Source organism: Triturus cristatus, chromosome 3_1 (genome assembly GCF_964204655.1).
Source record: "Triturus cristatus chromosome 3_1, aTriCri1.1, whole genome shotgun sequence".
Taxonomy (NCBI): Eukaryota; Metazoa; Chordata; class Amphibia; order Caudata; family Salamandridae; genus Triturus; species Triturus cristatus.
The window spans coordinates 359,955,689-359,970,972 of record NC_140583.1 but is presented as its reverse complement, the minus strand read 5'-3'; the positions used below and the strand labels follow the sequence as shown (position 1 = coordinate 359,970,972).

The following is a 15,284-nucleotide window of genomic DNA, read 5'->3' as shown; positions in this document are numbered from 1 at the left end:
GCGCCCAAGTGTAGCAAGCATCAGCCAGAGTCCCGTTGTTCACTTGGAATGGAACATTTCTCATGATGCAGGTGGGCACCCAATACTAAGTTGGTGCTCTCATAATAAAGGAGCTTACTTCGAGAGCAAAGAAGGTACTCTGTCGTGAAGTACCCGCTCCACTTGGTCTACAGTTTGGAGGACCTTAAGCATGTCAGTGACAGAGACCAGTCCATTTCTGTCACTGACATATTTCACCGACAGCTCAACAGATTAAGTGCGGTCAGAGATTTCGTCACTTGACCGCCTGCCCGATTTAGAGTGGGCAGTCGAATGCCCAATTTTTACTTTCTCTTACGGCATGAAAAATTAGATGGTAAGGGACAGTAAAAACTTTAAAATTACACCCACACCATGGAAGAACACTATCTTGGTGTGGTGGTCATTAAAACAAGTTAAAGGTTTCACAAACAGTACCGTCACTTTGATGGCAACGTCTAGAGAGGTCTGCTTTGGAGTACAATCTGTGCTCTGAACCCTAAATCATGACCCAAGTCTTCATTGGAATGAAGTAGAAAATGTTCCAGTGAGAGAAAGAGCTGCAAGACTATCCCCACAGGATCTCTTAATACCAGAGGTAGAGAATGTAGGAGAGTAGGGTCTGCTATCCTATGGTCACCCCAAATGTTTGCTTTTGCTTCACTGGTTTTATGACTTTGTGTGGCTGTGGGCCTGCTAATCAGACCCACAGCCCTGCCGTTCTCTCCCTAAATTAATGCCAATGCACACTAGGTGCATAACCAATTGGAACTGGTTCACCTTATTAGACCCTGTAACAGTGTACCCCAGGTAGCCAGGGCATAGGTGTATCCAAGGCCTACCAGGGGCTGCAGCATGTATTATGCCACCCCTGGCCTGGCCGCACTATTTGACACAACTGGCTCATCACTCAGCTGGGGTAAGTTGGTGTAATCACCTCTTACTTAGATATAGTATATCTAACATATATGGACACATGGTAACCTATAAGTCACTCCTATGGCAGGCCTTAACAATCCTGGAGGCAGAGTGCTTGGTTTCATGTGAGATGGTGCTCTGGCATGAGCTGAGCCTGTCTGCAGCTATCGGAACAACGTCCTTTAGCTGTTTTCATGATATTGCCATACCATATACTCTTAAGTGCATTATGAACCACGCGGTCAAATGCTAACTCTGGTTTGGCTTTATCAAAACATGTCGAGTAAGGTGTCATACGATTTAGGATACTACCCCCTCGCCAATTCTGGCGACGGGGGTAGCATTCCACCCTTCTAGAGGGACACGACATGTACCTAACCTGAAACCCGGGTAAAGTTAGACAGACTCAGCATCACAAAATGGATGCTGCCACCACAGACACAAGTCTGCCCTCCTGCTGCTGGGAGTCCTTCCAGCTTGGGAGATTTGGACAAAGGGTTTCCTGTCAGGGGAGGTGCTTGCACCACCCCAGACAGGATTTTGTGTAGTGTGTTAGGGTGATGTGAATAGATTGAGCCATGCCTGGGGCACACAAGGTGTCCCTGTGCATATGCCAGTTCAAACCGGAGCTGGGGTTCTCCAGCCCCATCCCTGGCGCGAAACTGAACAAAGGAGAGGGGGTGTAACCACCCCCCTTCCTGGTCCCACCCAGAGGAGGGACCTAGCAGGTAATCCGGCCCCTAGATTTGGAATAAGAACTACAGTAATTAAATCCAGCTCAAGTGAGACTTATTTTATTGTTGTCTCCTGAAGTTCTGGAAAAAACATCTGGGAAAGTTATCTACCCTACTGTGTAGTCACATTCGATAGGTTTCTACCTAAAATGGTCCAAGGCAATCACCAGATCCCAAAACTAGACTGCCTAATCTAGCTTCCTGAATGCTGTATAGGCTTTGATTAGTGAAAATGAAGGGGAGAAGGGAAGGTTTTAAAAAAAAAAATTTTTTTTAAGTATTGTGGATTAGTAATTTGCTATGAATATTGTTAAGGACCATAGTTGTCTGGTATTTGGAACCAGGACATCACCGAACACCAGCAGGTGTCAAGCTAAATGTCTGTTGGAGATATGGTCCCAATTGTCAAAGGTACTCCTGCTGGTGTGACTAGAATGCACAGGGCTAAAAGGTCTAACTTCAGGTGACCCAAGAACAAATATGCTCAAACAGGGAAGATGCCAGCGATGCCATTTAATTAGCTGCCTTTAGGCCAGCTGTTAAAGTAGAGTAGTATAATCAATTACAGCAGGGTAAGAGAACAGAAAGGAAGAACCACAAGCAATTTCGTGACCACTAAAGCAGTGAGGATTCAAGCCTTAACCATGCTGGGCTAGGATTAGGGAAGAGACATTACACTATCCCACCAACTACTTTATGGAAAAACGCAAATCAAATAAAGCGAAGGAAATTTAAAATGAGCAATTATGGTACACCAAGAGTTCAATAGCACAACACAAGTGTGAAGATAAGAAATATTGCAAGTTGGTGGATGACTTTGTGAGATGTTTTCTCTTCATGTCAAACCATTGCAAGATGACACAAGTTTGACCACAAACGTCAGCAACCGATCCAAGAACTACAGAAGCACTCAACGCCAATGTGCCTAGCATTTTGGCTACCTCATTCCTGATATAAATGCAGATCATATTTGATATCCTGCAAAATCGTATTTTTCCAATGGGCCAGCCAGTGAATAGAAAGGTCTGCTTACCCAGTCCCACATCACCAACAATAGGCAATGATAAGTATTTTACAATGTGGCGTTTTTTTATGACTTTTCCTTGGGTTTTGAGAGATATTGTGACAGTCATTGGATGGCCCTTTTTACAGGCAGACTGACTCCATCTGCTTTGTAATTGACACTAGAGATAGGGAGGACATAAAAGTGGATAAAGCATAAACTGTAGATCAGCAGCAAGTCATGCCGCTGATATAGCTGACCTCATAACAAATTAACCCGACCTTATCATTTTAACTGAAACCTGGCTAAACTAATCATCCACATCCATCTTAGACACTTTAGTTCCCCCAAACTATTACATCACAAGACTAGATCGAGTAGATAGGCTAGGGGGTGGCATAGCCTGCATTCATAGGAACAACTTCTCTGTGAACCGCTCCAACTCCCTGGTATTATCTTCCTGTGAATACCTTTGCCTAGACATCACGAGCAATAACAAACCAATATGCTCACTTCATTCATTCTACCATCCTCCTGGTAACAACCTTAACTTCATCGAACACATAATGGATATTCTAGCCACAAATGTAGGTCAACAGAATACTCAAATCTTCCTGGGGGACTTCAACCTCCTCTGGAACGATCTTAATGACCCAGAGGTCAATAGCCTCAAAGCTTTCCTGTGCCCCCTCAACTTGTCCCAAATATGTGACAGCCTCACCCATGATAAAGGCTCAACCCTTGATCTAGTAATTTCCAAAGTAGATTCTACCCAGTTGGAATCGATTCTCCCTTGCGACTGGTCTGACCATCACAATAATCACTTTCCATATCAAGGAAGTAGTTAAACTACTCTCCGTCCAACCCACGTGAAAGAAAATCTGGTAGAGGAACCTAGAAAACCTCAATCCTGCTGCACTCGCAACCGCTAGCCACATCCTCTCGCACCCACCAGATGGACTTAAGGATGTACAGGATCTGACCAATCACTACTTCCACTCTATGAAGAGGGTACTTGACAACCTAGCACCCCTACAATTGAAAAGAGTCTCCACAAAAGACTCAAACCCCTGGTATGATGGTAGGCTAAATGAAGACAGAAGATCACTGAGCGCAATTGAAAGACAATGGAGAGCCGCTCCATCCGCTTCCCACCTCAAATTACTAAGAAGCACCAGAAACTCCTATTACAGAAAGATAAGACATTCAAAAGCTGATTTCATATGTAAACAATTAGACCAAGCTAAGAATCACCCCAAAAAACTATTCGAAATATTCAATCTAAGGGTGTCTCCCACTCCTCCCAAGCTAATCCGGAAACACTCCCCAATTGCTAGGAACTTGCCTAATTTTTCACAACAAACACTGAAAACTTCAGGACAGACCTACTTAACGACCTATTATCCCATACATGAGCTCCTCGCTGACCACACCAATGACCTCGCTTAACCGCTCTGCAAAGCTAGACCTCAAGAACGACTCCTGGACCACCTTCAACTTCTACAGCGAAGAAACTATCTTAAACACGCTCACGGCTTTGAATCCCTCCAATCATTTTACTGACCCCTCTCCCAGCAACGCACCTTAAGACCTTCATTCCACTGTTAGTGCCCCTATTGACCAGGATTAGAAATACCTCGCATCTGCAAGGAACCATCCCAGAAATCCCCAAAGCTGGTCAGGTATCCCCCATCCTAAATAAAGTATCAGCAGACCCGTCAGACCTGAATAACTATCGCCCAATATTCAACATCTCGACCCTGGCCAAACTACTCGAAAAATGTGTCCAAATGCAGCTTAGTAACCACATTTACCATTTCAACCTGCTCGACCAATTCCAATCTGGCTTGCGATCAGGGCACAGTACCGAATCAGCCATGACCCACATAATAGATGACGCACTACAAATACTGGATCAAAACAAAGCCTGTTTGATAATACTACTTGACTTATCTTCAGTCTTCGATACAGTCAAACACAACAATCTACTAGACCTCTTGAAACATAGAATGGGTTTATCTGGAACTGTGTTAAACTGGTTCACTTCCTTCCTCCAAAACAGAACACAAAGATTCAGGATCAACCAATCTCTATCTAACCCCACACCAGTCACCTTGGGAGTACCCCAGGGATCTCCCCTCTCCCCAACACTCTTCAACCTGTTTATGGAACCACTCACTGAGCTTCTTAATTCCTCAAACATCCAATATCACATGTACGTCTACGACACACAACTGTACATTAAGGTCCAATCTCTTGAAGACATCAAGTCCCTTAACTCAACGCTCCAAAAAATACAATCCTGGCTGGCAAAGAACCATTTCAAACTAAACACACTAAAAACAATTCCTCCTAATGGCCCCCCCCAACCAAACAACCATCATCCGCGAGTGGATGAAGCACCTAACTGCACTCGACGGTCACCCTCTTATCATTGATTCCGCTAAATCTCTAGGAATAACTCTGGACAATAAGCTAAGTATGCAGAAACACATCATCGCTGCAACTAAAGGAGCTAATTTTCAAACTGAAACCTTTCATACCCGCAAATGACTTTAAACAGGCAGTTCAAACTCTAGCAATTCCCAGAGAGGACTATGGGAGTGTCGCTCTCTGCGGCCTTTCCAGAGCAACAACCGTTCAGCTAAGAGCCTCAATCAATACAGCTGCTAGACTGATCACAAGCTCCAAAAGAAACTGCCGCATTTTCCCGGACCTTTGTTCCCTCAACTGGTTACCGTTTGAAGCCAAAATCCATTTGAAAATCGCCTGTATGACACAAGGCATTACACCACAAAACCCCGAGATACCTTGCAGAGAAAGGAGTAGTTCCTTACCTGTAACTCCAGTTCTGTAGTAGGGGTATCTCTGTTATAGTCATAATCATGTGAATAGTCCCGCCCATGTGCGTGGAGCCCGGAGCAATCGAAATAGTCTCTTCTGCCATCCTGCATAGACACTTAAGAGAAAATAAAGACAAATAATGCAGCCTGAAATAAACAAGACTACTCTGGCCAGTACTTCATCCTGAAGTGAAAAAGGATAGCCAGATAACACTGCAATTTAAACATTTTGCTAAGTTTCACACATAGAGAAACTCCCCTTCACAAAAATCCTTTGTCATGATAGAGGGGAAGGGTTGGACAGACAAGCCCCCATAGGCTGCCATTATGCATCTGTAAAAGGATACCGTGCCTTTAAGGAACCCTCCAGAGTCCCTCGGTATCCCATGATGCACAGCCAAAAGCAAGTTACTTTCAGTTATTTTTGAAGGTGTAGAAAGCCAGGCCTGTAGCATTCAGGATATTATCGTTTCATCCACCGTGGAGGAGGGCGGGTTACTTATGACTATAACAGAGATACCCCTACTACAGAACTGGAGTTACAGGTAAGAAACCACTCCTTCTGTAGTAGGGGATCTCTGTGTATAGTCATAATCATGTGCATAGAATGGCAAGCCCATCCCCACAAACCAAACCCAGCGGTGGAAGGAACAGACCACCACTACTGTGCAAATAAATTTCTCAGCGAAGCCTGCCCAACCTGAGCATCTGCCCTGGTATCAGAGTCCAGGCAGTAGTGTTTAGCAAAGGTATGGACTGACTTCCAAGTGGCAGCCCTACAGATGTCTGCAATGAGAACATTGTGCAGCAAAGCCGCTGTAGAAGCTTTACCTCTGGTAGAGTGAGCCTTAGGTTTACCCCTTAGAGTCTTGTTAGCTTTCTGGTAACACAGTTGAATACAGGACACAATCCACCTAGAGATGGACTGTTTAGAGGTATCAAGACCAGTCCTGACCGATCCATAATTAACAAATAATTAATCCGATCTACGAATCTACTTAGTCTTATCCAAGTAGAATTTCAACACCCTTCTCACATCAAGGGAATGAAGGGACCTTTCTGCTGGAGAAGGATGCTGAAAAAACGAGGGCTACGTGATCGTTCGAGTCACATGGAAATCGGACACCATCTTAGGAAGAAACTTTGGGTGAGTTCTCATGACAACTTTAGATGCATGAAACACAGTATAGGGATCTTGGCAACAAAGAGCTTGGATCTCACTCACCCTGCGAGCCGATGTTATAGCTACAAGGAAAGCTGCCTTCCAGGATAGATGCTGTAGAGAAGCCTTATGAATAGGCTCAAAAGGCTCCTGTCTAGACAGCACCACATTAAGCTCCCACGGAGGCGAAGGACACCTAATGGGAGGAAAAACCTTCTACAAACCTTCCAGAAAATCTTTGATGACTGGGATTTGGAAAAGGAAGTTTGTGAAGGGCATTTCCTATATGCAGTTAAAGCTGCTAGGTGAACCTTAATGGAATGAAAATTAAGGCCAGATTGAGCCAAATGAAGTAAGTATGGGAAGATGATATCCTCCTTGCAGGATGTAGAGTCTGCACCCTTAGACGTGCACCAAATGCAGAATCTCTTCCATTTGTATGCATAGGAAGTCCTTGTAGACGGTCTTTTTGACTCTTAATATCTTCATGCAGTTCTGAGGCAGATTTAAATGCCCATACTGTACTAGCTCAGGAGCCATGCTCCCAAACTCAACGACGAGAGGTTGGGATGCACCATCTGCCCTTCGAACTTCGTGAGAAGGTCCGGCCGACACTGAAGTCGAAGATGCGGCAGGAGAGAGATGTAGGAGGTCGGTGAACCACCACTGCCGAGGCCATTCCGGAGCAATGAGAATCATCCTGGCCCTGGACTGGGACAGTTTGATCAATACTGCCGGGATCAGGGGAATTGGTGGAAAAGCGTAGAGAAAGCTGTTCGACCAGTTGATCCACAGTGCATTCCCCAGCGTCCCCGGTTGGTAAAACCTGGAGGCGAAGTCTCGGCATTTGCTGTTTTCTGCGGTGGCAAACAGATCAATGTCTGGAGTGCCCCACCTTGCGAAGATGCCCCTTAACACCTCGTCGTTTAAGACCCATTTGTGATTTTCTTGAACGAGCATGCTGAGCGCGTCTGCCGGAGCATTCTGCACACCTGGCAGATGAGTCGCTGTGATAGTCAGGCCCCTGGCCAGCAGCCAGTTCCAGATCGTCTGCGCCTCCCGAGGCAGTGTGCGCGATCTTGAGCCCCCCTGCTTGTTGAGGTAATACATAGTTGTTGTGTTGCCCGTCTGTACAAGCAGGGAACTGGTGTGGAACGATGGCTGAAAGGCTTTCAGCGCCAAGTGAACTGCTCGGAGTTCCAGAAAGATGATGTGATACGTGGACTCCGTCTGGGACCACGTCCCTTTCCGAATGCGCTCCCCAGCCGTGGAGAGACGCATCTGTCACAATGGTTTGAGTCGGTATCTCTTTGTAGAATGGAATCCCACTGAGGAGATTGTGAGGTAAACACCACCACTTCAAGGACTGGGCAGCGTGTTGCGACAGTTGGATCCTGGCGGAATGGAAGCACTGTATATTGGTAGTGATTGGTGCCGACTAGGAACCCCAGAAACTAACGATGCTTCCTTGCAATGGGTACATGGAAGTGCACGTCTTGCAGATCTATGGCACATAGCCAGTCCCTTTGATGCAGCGGAGGGTAAATCTGGTGCAGGGACAGCATCCGGAACTTTTCTCTGCGAATCCATTTGTTTGCCTGCCGCAAATCGAGAATGGTCCCGAATTCGTTTTTATCCTTTTTGCGCACCAGAAATAACCTGGAGTATAGACCTTTTCCCCTTTGAAGAGGAGGAACCAGTTCTATCGCCCTTTTTCTTAACAGGGTATCGGCCTCCACTTGAAGTTCGCGCAACAGGTATTGTGAACAAACTGGTGGAATAGATTGAGGAGGACTGATGAAACGTAGACAGTATCCATTGCGAACAATATTCAGCACCCAATTGTCCAGAGTTATTTTTCTCCACTCTGCCAGGTAATTTTTAATGCTTTCCCCCCCCCCACCGGAGTGGGTCACAGAAGAGGGGGAAGTAATCCCTCAGGGCTTAGAACCAAACTGGGCCCTTGTTCCCCGGTGTGGACTGCTGGTTGGCCCTGCCTCTCTGACGTCTCTGAAAGGGCTGCCGCTGAAACTGCTGCTGCTGTTGTCCAGCCGGACTTCCCTGTCCTCGTTGGAACCGCTGGGCAGAGTATCGCCGTTGGTAGGGGCGGAAACTCTTACGCTGTTCCTTCGGCTTCTCCAATCCAACAGCCTTGAGGGTCTCAACCTCCGCCTTCATACGAGCCATTTCCTCGTCCGCATGGGAACCAAAGAGGGTGGAACCCGAGAATGGCAGGTTAGCGATACGTTGCTGGGCATCCGGTTTCAGGGAGGTGAGACGCAACCGTGAATGGCGCCGCAGAGTCACACCATGACAATATCCAGGAGCTGCCAGGACAGAGGTGTCCGCAACCGCACTGATGATCTGATTGGAGGCCATCAGACCCTCATTGTGAACCTCCTGAAAGACCTCGCGTTTGTCTCTAGGCAGGAGTTCCACAAACTGTTGACTCCCACAAGGAGCGGTCATACCGGCCCAAGAGAGCCGTCGAGTTTGCTGCCTTTATTGAAGTGGCTGCAGTGCTGCAGACCTTTCTCTCCGCAGAATCAAGTCTACGGCTTTCCTTGTCCAGTGGAACTGTGGTCGAAGGGGCCGTAGCGTGCTGCTATTTCGCCGCCACCACTATGACTGAATCCGGCGGGGGATCCACCCGCAGGAATGCAAGGTCCGAGTCCGGGGGCCTGTATTTCTTTTGAAGTCTCGAGGGAGCAGACTTCACTGAGGCAGGCGTCAGGAACAACTCAATCGCCGGTTCCTCCAAACCGGGTACCACAGGATGCAGAGGACGAGAGATTTGCTTCCGTTGTAGTGTCTCAAAGATCAGACGTGGACGGGGTAGGCACGGACAGTGCAATGCCCAGTTTCGCCGCTCCCCATACCAGAACCTCCTGAAACGTGGTAGTGTCATCGACCGGTGACACCCTCCGTGGTGGGGAATCAGACAGTCGGCGAATATCTACTTGCACTAGAGAACTCCATGTCCCTAGTATACCAGGAACGTGATCTGGTTGAAAACCGGTGCCGGCTACGAGAGCGATGTCTCGGCCGGGATGGAGATCTTGGCCTTCTTGGCACCGCCGGGACCACTGGCACAGGTGGAGCCGGCGGCGGCCGAGGAAGCGGCGTCGGCGGAGGTGGAGGTGGAGGCGTTGGCAGGCGTGAAGGAGGTGGAGGAGGAGGAGGAATAGCAGGAGTAGGCGTCCTAGGTCGCAGCAGCGACTGACTAGGAGCCACAGGCAGAGCGGATTCCGGTGACCTGGTTGGAGAATAGGTCCAGGAGTACTCAGAGTCCGAAGTATGAATCACCCCCCTGCGCTTGCGGGCAGGCCTCGAAGAAGCAGCTCTGGAAGTAGTGCCCCTTAACAGTGAACGTAGACGCCGTCTTGACCTTGAGCTCCCAGAAGTGGAGATGCTGACCGCAGAGGGCGACGGGCTTCTCGACGACGAGCTCCGAGGACTTCTGGACGTCGACCGTCTTCTTGACGTAGACTTTCCCCTCGACGACGACTTTCTCCTCGACGGCGTTGATCTTCTCGTCGACGGCAACCTGCGCGTCGACGGCGAACGACGGTGTCGCCTCGACGGCGAGCGCCAATGTCTCCTGGACTCAGATCAACGGCGATGATGTGTTGACGTCGTCTGTGAAGTCCTCGACGTTGACCTCGTCCGAGGTCTTGACGTCCTTCCCCTCGACGTTGATCTTCAATATCGTTTAGACCCAGAGCCCTGGGTCGACGGGGAGCATATGGTAGTCCTACCTGGCCTCGAGGTCGTCGCCTTCGACGTCGACTGGGACCTGCGTAGTTTCTGAGCCTTCTTTCGACTGGGAAGCCCCCCAGAGGCCAACGCATGGGTTGTGGAAGAGGAAAGGCTCTCTCCATGCCCAGATGTCCCACCTGCAGCCTGTTGTCTTCTCTGCTCAAAGCCTTGAAGACAAAACTTCTCCCTGTCACGCAGGGTCCTCCTGGAGAATGACTTGCAGATGACACAGGAGTCAGTAACATGAGATGAAGGAAGACAGAATAAACAAACCCTGTGAGAGTCCAACTTGGCCTTCTTCCTGCCACATTCTGGGCACTTGTCATATAAAGATGGCATTTTGACAAGAAAAAAAGTGGCTAAACTGCTCCAAAACGACAGCAAAAGGAAGATAAAGGACTCCGATGTCGAGTGAAACACTCAAATTATCAAAATAACTCAATGCTCCAGGGTCCTGCTAGCAGGAGCCATAAAAAAGAACTGAAAGTAACTAGCCTTTGGCTGTGCATCATGGGATACAGAGGGTCTCTGGAGGGTTCCTTAAAGGCACGGTATCCTTTTACAGGCACAATGGCAGCCTATGGGGGCTTGTCTGTCCAACCCTTCCCCTCTATCATGACAAAGGATTTTTGTGAAGGGGAGTTTCTCTATGTGTGAAACTTAGCAAAATGTTAAAATTTCAGCGTTATCTGGCTATCCTTTTTCACTTCAGAATGAAGTACTGGCCAGAGTAGCCTTGTTTATTTCAGGCTGCATTATTTGTCTTTATTTTCTCTCAAATGTCTATGCAGGATTGCAGAAGAGGACAACTTCTGAGACTATTTTGATTGCTCCAGCGTCCACGCACATGGGCGGGACTATTCACATGATTATGACTACACACAGAGATCCCCTACTACAGAACTAGTGCTATCGGGTGGTAACAGATCTACTAGGAGTTTGGATAATCTTCTACTTAAACCACAACGTTTCTCCAAGAAAAAAAACATACAATCGCACCTTCTCAGAAATGGCCCCCAGGATTTGGAATGCCTTGCCCCCAGAAATGAGACTCAATCCATCCGCTGCTTTCTTCAAAAAAGAAGTGAAATCCATTTTCTTGTCCAAATTCACCTGAACTTTCTATTCACCCTTGTAGATAGGTGCTAGTCTCTAATAGTTACCGGTAATGTATTTGCATAATTCACTTTATTTATATGTATGTGTCATTCACCTGTATTTTCCCTGTGAAGCGCTCTGATACCCGCAAGGGTCTTGTTCGCACTATACAAAACCGTCAAAATAAAATAAAAAATAAATAAATCCCAGCATAGTTTGACGTGTTTGCGGTTTAGGGGAAAAGTTCAAAAGCAAAACTCACTGCCGTTCACACTCAGATTTTGGTCACTTATTATTTCTTTGACAAAAAAAAAAAAGTAGGTTCATTAAGTATTGTAACAAACTTACTAGTAGATTCATAAAGGGTATGTGAACTTTCAATGTGACATTGCAGCTGAAAAGGAGTTGGGAACTGCCTATAACAGTGGTGGCAAGTCGTGTGGCTTTCCCAGCTTTCACTGTTCTGCTTTTCAAGCTCCAAATGGTGCTTCATATGGTTCATAAACCTAAAATGACATAGTAAAACATAAGACCTGGTTTTTCAATTGAGAAAAATACCACAAAATGCTTTTTTCAGGAATAATTCAAACAGTAAGACAGCAAGAAAGTTAGCTTTGCCAAATTAATGTGCTATACAGACACCCTTTCTTATAACCCAGAAGTTGAAAACTTGATAGCCCACTTACCCCCATCCTCAATTGCTGCTGGGATCAATATTCTCTGCACTGCCTGGAAAAGCTTTAACATCCAGCCCATATACATTTTTATTATCAGCCCAACATTATTTCACTACTTGAATGAACTATCAAGATCGGTTTAACTTTTCTGTTTGTCATGCAAGCTGGATGTGCACTTACACCCACTCAAAATGCAGCACCACCAAACCAGAAACAATTAAGCTCTCCACACAAAAACAAAAAATGCAGAGCCAGTGTACATGAAGCCCACTTCTTCAGGCAACAGAACACACAAGTTGCATGACCAATCACCTTTGGTCCTATTGTCGGTAGCCAGAGAATTCAATAATAGCAGGTTTACAAGGAAAACAAAAGGTGGGCGCTGCGTGTAACTGAAAAGAAAGTGCATGCAATGGACAGAATCATCATAAATGCACCCTCTCCTATACCTTATTCAATTAAGTACAAAATTCAGTTATCAGAACAGCAAACAAACATGTGGAATAATATGTGACATATGCAAGACTTCAATTAAAAATGTACACAACTGTAGGCTGGTTTGACTGGTCATCATCCTTTTATTAAATATAGCTCAACAATGAGCAAAGAAAAAAAGAAAAGAAAAGAAAAATTAACAGGGGCATCTTCAAACATTTCCTTTACTGAAAAGCAGTTGTGCGTGTGTATTGAAACAAAAGAAATATCTGGATTCATATGCTGTGCATTATTCTGCAATCCTGTGAATGGGTATGAAATGGTCTGGTTATTTTCTTTTTTTTGCTGAGTGTCGACCATTAGGAGCTATATTCATCCTCCTGTGATGTCAGGCATACCTCAGAAGCACTCATGTGGGGTAGCCATCTTCAGATTATTTTTCATTTTTGACAACTAAGCTTTTTTTGGCTTTTCCATTTATTTGCATCAGTTCTTAAAGTTCAAAATCACCTAATTCCTTGTGGAGGTGGAAGGGTCAAATGTGAATACATAAACTTTAAGCTGCAAAACTACTCCTACAGGTAGGTAACCTTTTCATTTTGCAGTCTGCAGAGAAGAACTGACTTCGTTCCAGCCCTACCTGCCCGTCTGCAGTTTCCAGAGATCCTGCACCAAAAGACGCCTCGTCCTGCAGCCAGCAACCTCCAGAACCTTGGAAGGACTGATGACCGGATCTCCTGTGAACAGCAGCTCTGTTAAAAAAAACTCCCAAGACAAAATCTGAGCCTGCTGAGGGCAAAGAAACCAGACGCCTGGAACCACCACTGCACTCGACGCATAAGTCTCAAATCCGGGTGGCCCACCAGTCCCAGCGAGGTCCCCCAGCACTCCAGAGTCTGACTACACTGTGGGTTGACCCCTCCAGGACTCTATGACGTCGCCTGCAGCATCTGCATGGAGACTACCACCCCCAGAGCGAGTGGCCCGGTACGGTGAAATCTGACCTCAAAAGACACCCCTGCATCCAGCCGCCCTACGCCATGGAGGAAGGAACCTGAGGTGCACCTACGTCCCAGAGCCCTCCAACTTCAATGCCCAGCTGTTCGTTCCTCCTGGAAGACTTCCTGGCCCGAGACTGCAGCTAAAATCCAAAACCGTCAACTCCCATTGAAAACAGGGCACCCGATGCCAAAACAGCACCCTACACCCAGCCACCGCTGCGGGTGCACCTTGTGTGCCAACTCAGATCCCCCTTTGCCCTGAGCCTAACTCCAGGAGCTTTGCTCCCACAATCTTGTGGCCTGCTAGTGAGCAGCCACCAACCGGAGGCTTCCTTTCCCCCACTGGATAACAATGGACCTCAGCACTCTGCACCCGGCCGCCCTAGTGCCGCTGAGGGTGTTCCGAGAATGCATCCTGGACACAGGGGGAACCCTGGTTCTAACCCCAGAATACCAACTCCCACAAATAAGTACTTACCTGCAAACCGTTAACTTCATTTCCTTCCATAGTATTGCATTGACTGCTTTTCCTTGAAACTTCTTCTAGGTATGGAGTTGGTTTGTATAAAACATTGAAAAACTGCAAATGTCCAAAATGTGATCTCTAGGCATATCACACTGATTAGTAAAAGTAACTTAAAAACCTGCATTCTATTGTAAATCACAGCATAAGATTTTGCTTACCTGCACCAGGCTTGTCCTAGTTCTAGAAATAAAATAACTAAATACTTTTGATGCAAACAACTTGGTCTGAGTTCAATTTGAGTGAGTGACATTTCTTGCCTGCGGATGTACAACAAATACTTAACACTACCCTATGATAAAGCCTTACTGCTCGCCCACACTACCACAAAGAGAGAGTAAGGTGCTAACTACTTTCACCTCTGCCTACCTTTGAGGTTCCACTGGATTGTGTGCACACTATACCTCATTTTGGTATAGTATATACAGTGCCAGCTTCCTACAGGCAGGCACTGAAGAATGGCCTTCACCTCGCCTACCCTACCTGAGGGGTGGGATTGGCAGAAGTGATCACACTTTCTGGAGTGTGCTAATTTCTCCTGCCTGGAGGGGAGAAAGGAAGGGGGCCTGCTGGGTCATGTTACAAAGGCGGCAAGGCCTTTGAAGCACCTCTGCTACAGATGGCTCTTCCTGACCTTGGGGAGGTGTGACCACCTCCGCCCAAGAAAGGCTTTGTTTCTGGGCTCGGAGAGCGAAGGCTCCCACCCCAGGGGTCCAGAAACATATCTCGTGGTGGCAGGCTGGTGTTTACCAATCAGGGAAACCCACCAGAGGCTGGTAGTTTTTCAGGGGGCATCTCTAAGATGCCCTCCGAGTGCATGGTAAAATAAATCCCACATTGGTATCAGTGTAGGTTTATTATGCTGAGAAGTTTGATACCAAACTTCCCAGAATTCAGTAAAGCCATTATGGTGCTGTAGAGCTTGTAATGACAAACTCCCAGAACATATACTATTTACAGCTTTACTGCACTTAAAATGTCTAAGAATGGACGAAGAACTTTAGGGGTACAGTGCTCATGCAACTGTACCCTCACGAGTGGTATAATAGACCCAGCTAGAGGGGTGTCTTACCTATACCATAATCAGTGGGTTGCAGGCATGGCACACAGGTA

General features: G+C 46.8%; 1 protein-coding gene across 11 annotated transcripts in view; it reads right to left on the bottom strand.

Annotated features, from left to right (window-relative positions):
* ZNF280D (zinc finger protein 280D) overlaps window positions 1–15,284 on the bottom strand; it is an 896,727-nt gene that overhangs the window by 658,967 nt on the left and 222,476 nt on the right. For all 11 annotated transcript variants that reach the window (XM_085644120.1, XM_085644117.1, XM_085644119.1 and 8 more), the window contains one exon: window positions 11,884–12,041. In XM_085644120.1, coding sequence (XP_085500246.1) covers window positions 11,884–12,041 — 158 coding nt within the window. The remainder of the gene's footprint in view (window positions 1–11,883; window positions 12,042–15,284) is intronic.